General features: G+C 36.6%; 2 protein-coding genes across 12 annotated transcripts in view; one reads left to right on the forward strand and one right to left on the reverse strand.

Moving 5' to 3' along the window:
* CASK (calcium/calmodulin dependent serine protein kinase) overlaps positions 1–15,153 on the reverse strand; it is a 381,055-nt gene that overhangs the window by 146,455 nt on the left and 219,447 nt on the right. The gene's annotated exons all lie outside the window — the stretch shown is intronic.
* GPR34 (G protein-coupled receptor 34) lies at positions 1,393–9,676 on the forward strand. The gene is made up of 3 exons (XM_012781853.2): positions 1,393–1,479; positions 2,138–2,231; positions 7,931–9,676. The coding sequence occupies exon 3, from the start codon at positions 8,031–8,033 to the stop codon at positions 9,153–9,155; it is 1,125 nt and encodes a 374-aa protein (XP_012637307.1). The 5' UTR covers positions 1,393–1,479; positions 2,138–2,231; positions 7,931–8,030; the 3' UTR covers positions 9,156–9,676.

Consider the following 15,153-nt stretch of genomic DNA (forward strand, 5'->3'; position numbering starts at 1 on the left):
GACCCATACAGTAACCACCTTCCTTCCCCAAGGTTCTAAGGGGAAGTATGAGCTACAAAATATTTTTATTTTAGCAATTAAAAAATACCCTGCCCCATGTATCCTATTTATAACAAACTAAAAGTTCTGGGGAATATGATATTCAGAAGAATGTACTTAGAAATAATTAGAATGTTAGATAAAACCCATGAATCAAATATTATTTAGTGTAAACAAAGCTACAAGATAATTATGGGGAGGATAAAGCTAACTCTTCTTCATTTCACATGATAACCAAAAAAAAAAGGGAAATGACACTAAAATGCAGGGCCAGCAATTACACAGACGGACAGATAGTGGTTAAATATTGGACTAGTACCAAAACAAAAACTACAGAATTCCATCCTATTTTCTTTAAAATATAGGAGATGTTTTAATTTACTTGGGAGAGTTTATCATAGTGATAAAAAGGGGAGAATACGATAAAAAATTTCATCTAGTCCTAAAATTATAAGATTATTTTAGAAAATACATCCAAGGTCTTAAAGGAATACATGAAAATATACTAAAATAATATAGAGATCAAATAAAACTTAAAAAAAATAAAGAGTAAAATAAATCACTACTAATGTTAGTATGATATAGGAATGCTATTTTATCTAAATAACTTAATTTCTAAAACTAATCCAAAAAGAAACAAATTCAATGCTTTGCTTTGAAAGTCCATATAGTACATTATATATCAATTCTTAGGAAAAACAGAAAAGGTATATTTCTGCTTAGAATTTATAAAACTTTTCTATTTTGAGGGCTGAGGAAAACTTTCCACAATTGTCAAATTGTCAAGTTGAAAGGTATTCACAAAGAAAATATAAGGCTGAGTGGGGTGGGGTGGCTCACACCTGTAATCCTAGCACTCTGGGAGGCCGAGGTGGCAGATCGCTCAAGGTCAGGAATTCAAAACCAGCCTGAGCAAGAGCAAGACCCCGTCTCTACTAAAAAAAATAGAAAGAAATTAATTGGCCAACTACAAATATATATAGAAAAAATTAGCTGGGCATGGTGGCATGTGCCTTGTAGTCCCAGCTACTCGGGAGGCTGAGACAGGAGGATTGCTTGAACCCAGGAGTTTGAGGTTGCTGTGAGCTAGGCTGATGCCACGGCACTCTAGCTCAGGCAACAGAGTGAGACTCTGTCTAAAAAAAAAAAAGAAAGAAAATATAAATAATTTCCTAAAGTTAAGTGATTGAGCTTAAAATTTGTTGCACAGTGGTAGGGCCTTTAAATATTCTTGAAAGGAATCTAAGGGTTATACTGAAAAAAGAAAAAAAAAAAAAGGGCGGGGGGAGAAAACCCTACCACCACAATCGAATATAAAAAAGAAGAGAACCCCAACCAATTGCATCACGACCGGATGGAAAAGCCCAGCTGACACAAACAAGACAAGTCTCAGTGTCTAGGGAAGCTTGAGGTTCCTTTTACTTCAGGCGAGCCTGAACTGTGAGTATTCCTTGATTTCAACTACATAAATGAGTTTTTTTTTTCAGCTAAAATTTGATTATCTGAACATTCAAAGTGAAACCTGATTCATGGTGATAAAGCTGCTCTAATACTAGCAATTCTTTGCTTTTAGAACCACTGAGTAAACTGCTTGAATGACACCCGCCTTGATTTCAAATGAGGCTGTGTCTTTTTACTTTAAGTACTTTAGGACATTCAAGGTATTTAAGCTGGTACTGTCAATATAGTAACATTGTCTATACTGCATTTGTATACTGCCTAAAGATTTTCAGATCCACTTGAATCAATTAAAAGTTTTTTCATACGTAATACATCTTATTTCTAATGAATTATAACTTATCTATAACTTACTGACTTTATTATTATCTTCTTATTTTCAATTACTATGTTTTCTTTATTAAAATTATTACTATTTTATAGTAATTACCAGACCATATAAATTGTAAGTTTGGTGTTTCAGAAGTAAAAAAGGTGAATATTAGAGAAAAGACAAAGCAAAATATACTTTAGTTTGAATAACTACAATTTTTTAAAATGTGGGTTTTTTTGACACAGTTAAGTTTAAAACAAAATCTAACATACTACTAACAGTATTATTTCCAAAGTAATATGCTTTCAATTTTCATTTTGTATGCAGCAATTAATGCAATTTTTGAAGCATGGCCTGAATAGATTCAATCATTATCAAGTCAAACTAAAAACGTTGAAAGGTTGCTACCATTACAAAATAGGTATGTATTTCAACATAGCAATGTGTTGTTTTCACAAATATACCCAAACTGTATTTAAAAAGCTTCTGCTCACTTGGGGACACAGCGGGATCTGTTGGGTCCTGCCCTCCAGGTACAACAGCTCCTACTTGAGCCACTTGAAAAAAACTGGCAGGGGTAGTAGGGTGGTGGGGTGGGGGATATAACAATGGATTGTGAACTTGCTAACAGGATTTGCCAAGGAACAACATTTAAAAAACACTGAATACTACAAAACTGTTGTGACCACTTCAATACACCACACAGGTCACAAGTAATGTCCACTAGGAAATTAGTCCACTGTGTGAACCCAGTAGTTTGTTTCTTGTCTTCGCTGGTGATTCTTAACATATCAAACAAGTAATTTTTAAAACATCAATAAAGAACAGTGAGTGACAATGTAATGTGCCAACTGACTTTAAAGGAGACAAAAATCAGCAGAATCTGTTAATGTGTTAATAAATAATCGGATGCTAGCCGTCTAAGACATGGTTCTAAACAATGGCTACAATTACTTTTTAAACAAATGCATTGCTTTTGCTTTATTTTCTTTAAGCTTGAGACTAAAGCAAAACCAGAAAGATTAACTGGCAAATTTGTCCAACTATTACTTATTTAGTTTACTTGCAGATTAGGGTTGAGGCAAATGGTTTCAGGATATGTCCTTTGTGCTAACTGCTTTCTAGAAACATCTTGATTATGGCCATAGGGCCTAGAAGTAAGTCTGAGAAGATATGCTCTGGGGGAAGTGCTGTGCATTCTGACAAATGATTTGTGATTCTGTAAACTTTGGATTTATTTACTTACTATAATGGAGATAGCAAATAGAAAGATTAATATCTTTGCCAAAGAAGCAAAGGTAGATGGCATAATCTCTTCTTAAAATTTTTCAGGTGGATAATGTTAAAGAAATCATGTCAAAATACTGCTGACAAAACTAAGTATTAATAAAGAAAATACTGATCATATGTGATAAGAAAGGGGGGGTTGGTGAAAAGGATCATGGGCTCTAAAAGTCAGATCTGAGTCCCAACTTGGGCACTGCCATGTAAGAGCTGTGTGGCCAAGAATAAAAATCATAACCTCCTGATCTTCCATTACCACTTTTGTAATACTTACCTCATATGGTATTGTAAGGATTATGTAAATGAAATAACATAAATATGCTTAACACAGTGTCTGGTACACAGCAAGCCCTAAATAAAGATTAGTTAATGGTTTGGCCATCTAGCTCAAGGGTTCAATTGTGACCGCACATTAGAATCCCCTGAGGAACTTTTAAAGGAAATCAGTGGCTGAAGCCCATTTCAGACCAATTAAATCAGAATATCTGGGGAAGGAGCCAGGCACTGGTATCTTTAAAAAGCCCTCAAGGGGATTCTTTTTTTTTTTTTTAAGGTGACAGAACTGTTCCACTTTTTATTATAATTGTTATATGTGTCTATTTATTTGTCAAAATGTATTGAACTATTGAACTAGACAGCAATTGGTATAATTTATTATATGTAAATAATACCTTAGAAATGTTGATCTAAATAATTCTTTAAAAAAAACTGTACTCATACTGAGAGTCCTTTCTATGAAGTACCTAATTGGTGGCAGTCTTGAAAATCTCCAGCAGTAAGACCCTTTTTGCCTCCCAGACAGAGCATTTTATTCTAAAAAATCATTTCCTTAAAAGGAGGCAACCTCTGTCTCTGCAATTTCTATCACTGGTCCATGTTCTGCTTTCTGAAGACACATATAACAAGGTGAAACCCTTTTCTCTATGGCCTTGTAAAGTGTTCCCCATCTCTAGGGTAAGGTGCTTATTTCCTTCAAACTTGCTTCTATGACATGATTTGAGCTCCCCTTCTTCCCATTTGGTCTGTGGCCTTTTCTAAGTGTGCTGCTGAGGATGAAAAACTGCATTTCAGGTGAGACCCTGCCAGCTTGGGACAGAAGCAGCTTAGTAGTAACAATTTTCATTTCAGATACTCCATATCTAGTAATTCATCGAAAGATGGGGTTAGTTTTTGTTGCAGACACATCACACTCCTGATAGAGCAATTGCAATTGTGTTTCTGTTAATTGCAGCTGTAGCCCTTCCTGTACTTGAAGTTGATTTTCATATCAACATGTACAACTTTACATATATTTCTACAAAATTCCCTCTCTCATTCAATAATATTGATTGCGTTAAGCTCTTGGTATACAGAGCCAAACAAAACTAACTTGGCTCTTAATCCTAATGGAGTTTAAAATTTAGCATAGGAGAAGAAAAAAAGAAAACCCCAAATAACTATTTACAGATGAGTTTTTCAACTTATTTCAGCTACCTGAGCTCTCAAAATCACATCACTTCTTATGCCTCAATTCCCTTTCACTGGTGGATATATGTTTCTGCCTTAGCCTCCGAGAGTTCCCTAGGTAACCCCGTAACACAGATGCCCTTTTCCTCTTCCTGGTGATGTAGACTACATTGTCAGTTTCACTTTTGGCAGCCCGCCATTCTTTCTAGATTGCTCTTTCCTTTTAGAATCTAAGATCACAAGAAACATGCCTGTAACTTTCTATAAACTTTGTGAAATCTGCCTTCCTGCAGTTGAGACACATGACAGACTAGACCTAGTGCTTCCTCCCTCCCTCCCTCCTTTTCTCTCTCCACTTTCCTGAACTCTGGAGACAGGCTCTTACCAGGGATTACATAACTTCCTTTTCACCAGCCAGTTCCTCTTCCTTGGAATCAATTCCCCCCACTTCACAAAATTTTAAACCTTAATGTTCCCTCTACCAAAGTGGTTTCTTCTTGATAAAATTGTAGGTAAGAGTTTTAAGAGAGGCTACATTCTTCCAAATATTTTTCTCTGTGTATAATGTCAAATCAGGAAATTAAGTATTGTAACTCAAATCCACTTTATATTACAGTATTTAGGGTTTTAATGCACACTCCTACAAAAATGTTTACTGAGAAGAGGGTCTCTGTCTTACCTTCATTTTCCACACAGTACTTAGCCAAGTGTGAAATATTTACTAAAATGAGATTAATCAAAGAGTTTTTATTTTTATTTATTTATTTTTTTTTATTTTCGACAGGATTTTGCATGCCGAATCAAAGAGTTTTTAAAGATAACTTTTATTGAGGACTTGTTATATGCCAGGATTACGTTCATAAAAGTAAAAAAGTTTACTTTATCCTTTAGAAAAACAAAGAGAATGGGGGGGGTGGAGAGAACCGGGAGGTGGCTTTGCATCCCAAAGAAAGAGAAGGGAGATGCCAGCAGGAAGCCAAGGGGCTGGATGGTTTTACTAAAAAGAGAGAAAAAAAGTAATTGTTATGGAGTAATTAGCAGGCAGCTGCTAGAGGTCAAATTGTCCATCTTTCTTGTTTTCTTTGTTTCTGGAGACTTGGTTATCTCCAAGATGTAGTCAGGCTTATCATAGGGGATCTGAATTTGCCCCTGAGACTCAGTTTTGGGCAGAAAACTAAGGCCTGGAGTTTGCCCCCCTGCTGTCCATCCTGGAGCTTCTCAGGAACACCTAGAGGCTATAAAACAAATTCTAAAAGCAGTTTCCGACAAATGTAAAGAGAAAGATTTACATTTCTTTTTTTGTCTGTTGGGCTCCTTTTAGATGTGAGAAAGGAACCCCGCAAGGCCAACCGGCAGAGCAGAAAGTGGGGAGAGCTCAAAAGATTGCTTTTTAGCTGCTATAAAAAAATTTACAAGATTAGATATTTTCCTCTTATTTCAGCAAAGCCACCCTTACATAAACCCCAATTTCATAACTTTGCTTAGCAATGTAAGATGATTATAGCTATTTATGATTAAATACCTAGAAGACCACAAACTCTCAGAAGTCTGAGAAAAACTAATGTTCTATTTTGAAAACCAACACAGTCTGAGCATCCAAAGAACGAGTAGCCTATAGTATTACTTAGCATTATGTATAAAGATGAAGATTCATTCAACAAAATTTGTTCTGTTTATAATGTGCCAGGAACTAGTATAGGCACTGGAAATGTCAGGTTTCAGTCTGAAATGTCAGTTCCTGGCATGCTCATGGCTGAAGAATGACCTGACAGGCCAAAGTAAGGTAAGCATGAAAATGAGGTTTATTGAGGAGAGAAAGATGGGATTATAGGGCAAGAGCAAGATATAGGTTTATAGAGCATGATACATATGCCACAGATGAAGACCAGACCCATTGTCGCAGCAGGAAAAGAGGATTAAGCTCTTCATATACATTTTTTCATTTTTACAAATGAGAAAATAGAGGCTTAAAAAAGATTATTTGCCCTTGGTCATAGAGTTAGCTAGGTCTGATTTTGAAAACCTTGCTCTGGACATCTTTATATTATGCCTACTAAGTGGCTGCTATAGAGAAATAGGGCAGTCACTTTAAGAAAGGAATATGGAAAGACCTCCAAGAACCCTCTCTATAGTCTTCTAGCTCTTTATGATGGGCTCTCACTCTTCACAGAAATCAATGCACAGGAAAAGGCCCAAAAGCTTTGTGAACCACAAACAGAATTGACATACCCTCTTAGAAGGTTCTAGCAACAGTCTCAAACTACCTAAGCCAGGGCATATTTAGGTCATCAGGTTACTTTCAAAATCTTGGATTGCATATCCTGTTTCCCACCCACATTATCACTCTATGCTTCTAGGTCAGGAGTGGCTAACTGGCAGCTGCCACCTGATTTGGCTTTGGTGACTTTGTTCTCCTGTGTGGTGTTACAAGAGCCTGTGTAACCAGGCAGGTGCTGTGCTCTCTTGGTCTGTTATATTAGTTGTATGGTCCTATAGGGAAATCATTTTAATAATGCTATCTTGGTCTTAGGTTGAAAGGAAAGGCATTTAGGACTCTCTCCCCTATTTCCACCAAAGAATGAGAGACTGTCACAGTTTATCTGTCACACACCATGAGGCGATACATGTTGTGTCAAATGAATGAATGGCACATGTGAGGGAAAGGACAGAGGCAGGAAGCAGTTCTGAAGCTGGGCAGGGCCAGCAGTGGGCCCAGCTCACTTTAGAGAAATTGATGCTCATCTCTGAAAAATATGAGCTGTCATTTCTCTTCACCTTCATCTCTATCCCCATAATATGCTAAGAAAAGATGACCTCATAGTTAGCTATTTATTTTAATATAATATATGAAACAAACCTTGAATGTATGCCATGGCCATAGGAAAGGCTAGAGCAGGATACTCCATGAGATCTTACTATATTTCTGCTTTTATTGTGATACAGTAATGTTATTACATACATGATATAGCTGTCCAGATGGTCCAAAGTAGGATAAAAGTAAAGTTTTTCACAATGTCTGAAAGTAATTATTATTTACACTTTGAGTTAAAATAACTTATTAAAATAGCAAAGAGGGCTGGGTGCAATGGCTCACGCCTGTAATCCTAGCACTTTGGGAGGATCACTTGAGGTTGGGAGTTAAGAGACCAGCCTGAGCAAGAGTAAGACCCTGTCTCTACTCAAACTGGAAAAAAAATTAGCTGGGTATGGTGGCTCATGCCTGTAGTAGCAGCTACTCGGGAGGCTGAGGCAGGAGGATCACTTCGGCCTACGAGTTTGAGGTTACAGTGAACTATGATGATGCCACTGCACTCTAGCCTGGGCAACAGAGTGAGATTCTGTCTCAAAAAAAAAAAAGCAAATGACTCAATGTTTGGCATTCTGTTGTAGGAAAAATCTGAAGACAGAAGAACTACACAGAAAGAACATGTTATTTAGCATCTTCACTTTGTGATCCCCACAGAAGACAACGGGAAGTCATACCAGAACAATGACGATGACTTCAGTCGGCAGCTGGCCTTGCTCTTCCCATGGAACATACTTTATAACTAATCACAGCGACCAATTGCCACAAAACTTCTCAGGAGCACCAAATGTTACTGTCTGTCCCATGGATGAAACATTACTATCTACTGTGTTAACAACATTCTACTCTATTATTTTTATCGTGGGACTGGTTGGGAACATAATTGCCCTCTACGTATTTCTGGGTATCCACCGCAAAAGAAATTCCATTCAAATTTACCTACTTAATGTAGCCATTGCAGATCTCCTACTCATCTTCTGCCTTCCTTTCCGAATAATGTATCACATTAACCAAAACAAGTGGACACTAGGTGTGATTCTGTGCAAGGTTGTGGGACTACTGTTTTATATGAACATGTACATTAGCATTATTTTGCTTGGATTCATCAGTTTGGATCGCTACATAAAAATTAATAGGTCTATACAACAACGGAAGGCAATAACAACCAAACAAAGTATTTATGTTTGCTGTATAGTATGGGCACTTGCTCTTGCTGGATTTTTAACTATGATTATTTTAACACTTAAGAAAGGGGGACATAATTCCACAATGTGTTTCCATTATAGAGATAAGCATGATGAAAAAGGAGAAGCAATTTTTAACTTTGTTCTTGTAGTAATGTTTTGGCTAATTTTCCTCCTAATAATCCTTTCATATATTAAGATAGGTAAGAATCTATTGAGGATTTCTAAAAGGAGGTCAAAATTTCCTAATTCTGGTAAATATGCGACTACAGCCCGCAATTCCTTTATTGTACTTATCATTTTCACTGTATGTTTTGTTCCCTATCATGCCTTTCGATTCATCTATATTTCTTTACAACTAAATGAGCCATCTTGCTACTGGAAGGAAATAGTTCACAAAACCAATGAGATCATGCTAGTTCTCTCATCATTCAATAGTTGCTTAGATCCAGTCATGTATTTTCTGATGTCCAGTAACATTCGCAAAATAATGTGCCAACTTCTTTTCAGACGCTTTCAAGGTGAAGCAAGCAGGAGTGAAAGTACTTCAGAATTTAAACCAGGATACTCCTTGCATGATACATCTGTGGCAGCGAAAGTGCAGTCTAGTTCTAAAAGTACTTGAGGTAAACACATTATAAGAATGATATAATACAGCCTTAATTCTTTGAGGAACTAAATTATAAAACAAAGCTCCAGCATTTATAAAACTCAGATCTTCTCAAAGCATATTCGTATTTGTGATGTTTCATTTGCTTAATTGTAAACTTTTTCAAGGCAAAAAAAGCTTATATTCATCATTGAATTTTAAATCTGTATATAAAATCTTTTAAAATACTTTGTTAAGCTAACACTCTTAACATGGATCATAAAGTTAAGTGAAATCTATGGCTTTAACAACAAAATAATTAAAGGAAGTACCATAGTTTCTCAAATCACTAAAGTAGTTATTAAAATCAAGCATTTAATACTAATTTAAAGTGTCTTTAAAAGTAACTGATTTGAGGACTGACTTAAAATGTCAGAAAATTAATGTTCATTTATCATTTTAAAAGCTTGTCTAATTTGCTACTGTGTTCACTTATGTCTAAACCTCTATAAAAGATTAAATGCTAATAAAATTCTAATAAAAATGAGATCACCCACTATCTATCACTGCTTAGATAAAAATGGAAAGAATTTAAATACTGTACAGTAAAAATCAAACAAATAAGCTAATAATTCAATAGCCTGCCAACAGGACTTAAAACTGTACCTTACTTAACAGATTTATAAACAATTCAGCCACCACAACTACACTTTGGTAAATTAAATTGAAGATGTACATATCCTATAATCTAGCAAGTCTATTATAAGTTATATATCTTATAGAATCACTCAAATATATACATAAGAAAACATATATAATGATGCTCAGTGAACTACTATTCATAATACTAAATAATTAGAAATAATTATGTATCAGCTAAGGCATGGAGAAGTAAAATGTGGTTTATTCACAAAATGGAGTACCATACAGCACTTCAATGAAATGAACTACACTCACATGCATCAACATGGGGATATCTCAAATATAACGTTGAGTAAAAAAAGACACAAAATTGCAAAAGGGTATGTATCACATGAAATCATTTATATAAAATAAAAACACATAAAGCAATACCAGATTCTTTTTTTTTTTTTTTTTTTTTGAGACAGAGTCTCGCTTTGTTGCACAGGCTAGAGTGAGTGCCGTGGCGTCAGCTTAGCTCACAGCAACCTCAAACTCCTGGGCTCAAGCAATCCTTCTGCCTCAGCTTCCCGAGTAGCTGGGACTACAGGCATGCGCCACCATGCCCGGCTAATTTTATATATATATATTAGTCGGCCAATTAATTTCTTTCTATTTATAGTAGAGACGGGGTCTTGCTCTTGCTCAGGCTGGTTTGGAACTCCTGACCTCGAGCAATCCGCCCGCCTCGGCCTCCCAGAGTGCTAGGATTACAGGCTTGAGCCACCTCGCCCGGCCAATACCAGATTCTTTATGGAGCTATACATATGCAATAAAAATGCAAAACATGCATGGTAATATACATAAAAATTAACTTAAAGTTAGTGGTTACATCTGGAGAGATTTGACGCAAACATGGCATTATGTCAATGTCTATTAAATCTGGGTGGCAGGTACATGGTTGTTATATTATTTTTGGTAAATTTCTGGGCCTTTGAAATATTACATTTTGTAACAATAAAGAAAATTTGTAGATTAGAATTAAGAGGAGCAAACTCTGAAACTTTCATGTATGTTCAAAAATAATTGGACAGTAAACACTTTGTCTTGTTTATCAACTTGCTGGAGCTTAGTACATTGCTTGGCATATAGGGGATCAATATATATTTGTTGAATTGAATGAATGAATGAATGAATGAAAGGATGAATGGATGAATGAGACATGGAGGAAGGGAAGGAAAAGGTGCTTAAAAGAAAAAAAAATACATGTAGTTAGCTTTTTTTTCTAGCCAATCTATCTGAATATAGCTGTATAGAACATCATACAATTGCAACCTGGGGGGTACCATTAGGCAAACATTTTTGAAAGGTTGGCTAGCATCTGTCCAATTCTTTGGCCATACACAGAACCAGAATGCTGTTGACTGAATATGTAAATGCCTGTTATGACAACTCCAAGGACCCATTCATAAGTTTTTATCACAGAGTAGGAGATGTTTTTATAGTCAGAATATTTGTTAAAACTTAAGGTAGGCCACTGGCTGGGAAATCAATGTTAAACAGCATGAAGATTTTTATTATAGCTGAATTTATTTTAATAAGATTTGGTTTGTACACAGTGATCAGTAAACTATATATTTTTTTTTTTTTTTTTTTGAGACAGCGTCTCGCTTTGTTGCCCAGGCTAGAGTGAGTGCCATGGCGTCAGCCTAGCTCACAGCAACCTCAAACTCCTGGGCTCAAGCAATCCTCCTGCCTCAACCTCCCAAGTAGCTGGGACTACAGGCATGTGCCACCATGCCCGGCTAATTTTTTGTATATATATTAGTTGGCCAATTAATTTATTTCTATTTATAGTAGAGACAGGGTCTCGCTCTTGCTCAGGGCAGCTTCGAACTCCTGACCTTGAGCAATCCGCCCGCCTCGGCCTCCCAGAGTGCTAGGATTACAGGCGTGAGCCACCGCGCCCGGCCAGTAAACTATATTTTAGTAAGTGCATGCAATTGGTTGAATAAAGAATAGGTCAAAGCAAAATATATTTAAAAAACAAGCATCATTTGAAGATAAAAATTAAAATTTGCAGAAAAATTAGAGGTTCAGAAAAAAGTAATAAAATTATATTACTTGCTTTGCCCTGACAAATGTTAACAAATACCATCTGAATGAAATTCAGCATTTCTGCTTGTATGATTTTTTTTTTTTTTGAGACAGAGTCTCGCTGTGTTGTCCAGGCTAGAGTGAGTGCCATGGCGTCAGCCTAGCTCACAGCAACCTCAAACTCCTGGGCTCAAGCGATCCTTCTGCCTCAGGCTCCCGAGTAGCTGGGACTACAGGCATGCGCCACCATGCCTGGCTAATTTTTTATATATATATCAGTTGGCCAATTAATTTCTTTCTATTTTTTTAGTAGAGATGGGGTCTCTCTCTTGCTCAGGCTGGTTTTGAACTCCTGACCTTGAGCAATCCGCCCGCCTCGGCCTCCCAGAGAGCTAGGATTACAGGTGTGAGCCACCGCATCCGGCCATGCTTGTATGATTTTAAATCACAAAAACTTTGATTTTCCTCATGTCCTCAAAATTAAAAATTTATTTTACATTACTGGTAAACATTTTATATCCCTACATGACTATGTTATAAACATACAAATATTAGTTTTAAGGCACATTATAAATATACTCGTAGTTCGGCCGGGAGTGGTGGCTCACGCCTATAATCCTAGCACTCTGGGAGGCCGAGGCGGGTGGATTACTAAGGTCAGGAGTTCAAGACCAGCTTGAGCAAGAGTGAGACCTGTCTCTACTATAAATAGAAAGAAATTAATTGGCCAACTAAAAAAATATATATATAAAAATAACAGCTGGGCATGATGGCGCATGCTTGTAGTCTTGGGAGGCTGAGGCAGGAGGATTGCTTGAGCCCAAGAGTTTGAGGTTGCTTCTAAGCTGATATGCCATGACACTCTAGCCCAGGCAACAGAAGTGAGACTCTGTCTCAAAAAAAAAAAAAAAAAAAAAGAAATGAGCCCTTAGAAGCCCTGTACAGTGACATTCTTAAAAAAAATATAGAGTATACTGAATTAATTCTTGATATAGTATCATTTACAGTAAAATAAATTTTTATGGAAGTCAATCTGTCTATAATCTCATAACAGATTGTTTACTGATAGAAGTTTCACTGACAATATGCCTTACCTGACTTATCAAATTTAAGGCTACTTATTATTAATACATATACTCTTTTATTTCTCACTGAGCATTAGTGTTTGCAAACAGGAAACACTGTTCCTACTTTCCCTAATCTGAGGTTTAGTTCTAGAAGCATTAAGAAAAGGGACATTCAGGCCGGGTGTGATGGCTCACGCCTGTAATCCTAGCACTCTGGGAAGCCAAGGCGGGTGGATTGTGCAAGGTCAGGAGTTCAAGACCAGCCTGAGCAAGAGCGAGACCCCGTCTCTACTAAAAACAGAAAGAAATTAATTGGACAACTAAAAATACATAGAAAAAATTAGCCGGGCATGGTAGCACATGCCTATAGTTCCAGCTACTCGGGAGGCTAAGGCAGGAGGGTTCCTTGATCCCAGGAGTTTGAGGTTGCTGTGAGCTAGACTGACGCCACCACACTCTAGCCCAGGCAACAGAGTGAGACTTTGTCTCAAAAAAAAAGGGGGGGGGAAGGGAATTCAGAAGTGTGTATATATATATACACACACACATACATACACATAAGATCTTCAGAATAACTTTCTAAATAACATCTCACTTATGTAAAACCAAACAAGGACAAAATGAATTGCTTGGCTGTCAGAGTGAGACCTCTCAATGTTGAGTATTGCTGTTAGTTTTGGAAAAGTATTCTGTAGAGGCAGGTTTGATGATGGTTGAATTTCTAAGATCAGGTAAGTAGAAAAAGAATTGTCTCTTCTAGTACAGAAAGTTTTATTTTCAACTTTTAAAAATGGTTTCTTTAGTTCTGCTAAAGTACAAGTAGAATTAACATAATTACAACTATTTAAACCAAAACCTTACTGAAAGTTAGGCATAAGAGAAAAGCAACATGAAATAGAGTTCTCTTAACAGGCAACTTGGATGCTGCAAAAACATGTTAATAGGTTTATTATATTTTAGGCTTTCAAAATATAATAGAAACAGAGAAGCAGATATTAAAATATATTCTTACAATAAGGAAAATACTAGGGAGCAGATGCAAGTATAAACTTATTGGTGGAATAGAATACACTTCTCTAAACAGACCCTAGATGATATATGAGAAAAGTAAAAAAATATGAATAGGACATAGAATGGCTCTCAAAAGGATGAGGGCGGTAACACATCAGAGGGAGATCTAAGATTCTGTTAGTCAAGGTATGCTAACATCTTGCAAAGGTGGGGTTAAGTGTATTCCTGAAAAGCTTTCTAGATGATTCTGATAGATTCTCCTCCCTCAAAGAGAATCATTGCAAATAAAAAAAAATCACAAAAAGATCAGGAAAGAAGGGATGGATTAATAAGTAGTGCTGTGCCTATTTAAAATAAAAAGCCAATTTACAGCCTCACTATGTATCACACCAAAAAAATTATAAGCGGGTTAAAGAGTTAAATGTAAATAATGAGACCATAAAAGATTCAAGAATACGGGCCAGGTGTGGTGGCTCATGCCTGTAATCCTAGCACTCCAGGAGGCTGAGGCAGGAGGATTGCTTGAGTTCAGGAGTTTGAGCCCAGCCTGAGCAAAAGCGAGACCCTATTTCTACTAAAAACAGAAAAATTAGCCAGGCATCCTGGCATGCTTCTGTTATTCCAGCTACTCAGGAGGATACCTTAAGCCCTGAGTTTGAGGTTGCAGTGAGCTAGGATGACGCCACTGCACTCTCTCCAGGGTGATGGAGTGAATCTGTGTCTCAAAAAAAAAAAAAAAAAGATTAAAAAATATATAAGTGACTAATTCATCTATGGATGGGAAAGAACTTTCTATTAATTAAACAATAGAAATAACTATAGGGAAAATGCATAGCTTTGACTTAGAAATTTAGATTCTTTGTCAATAATAGAAGCAGAAGTACAAAGCAGGAAAACTATTCACAAGAGATATGATATTTATTGGAGAGTGCTTTATGTCAGGAATCAACAAACACTATTAACTTGCAAAGAAGCTTGTACAGATATTTTTGATTGGAAGAAAGCATTTGAAACTCAGAATCTAATTTGAATTATGTCAACTCAGATGAGAGAGAAACTGTGGCACACTCTCACATGTTGGTCATGGCTTTTGTCATGGCTATATGGCCCAGTTGAGTGGCTGCCATAGTGCCTCAGTCTGAGTTTCCAGACACAGAGAGCTGGTTGGGCGGTGGTAACAATGAGCACAGAACTGGAAAGGAGGTACCAGATTTGTCCTAAACTTCTATTTTGTCTCT

Source organism: Microcebus murinus, chromosome X (genome assembly GCF_040939455.1).
Source record: "Microcebus murinus isolate Inina chromosome X, M.murinus_Inina_mat1.0, whole genome shotgun sequence".
Classification (NCBI taxonomy): domain Eukaryota; kingdom Metazoa; phylum Chordata; class Mammalia; order Primates; family Cheirogaleidae; genus Microcebus; species Microcebus murinus.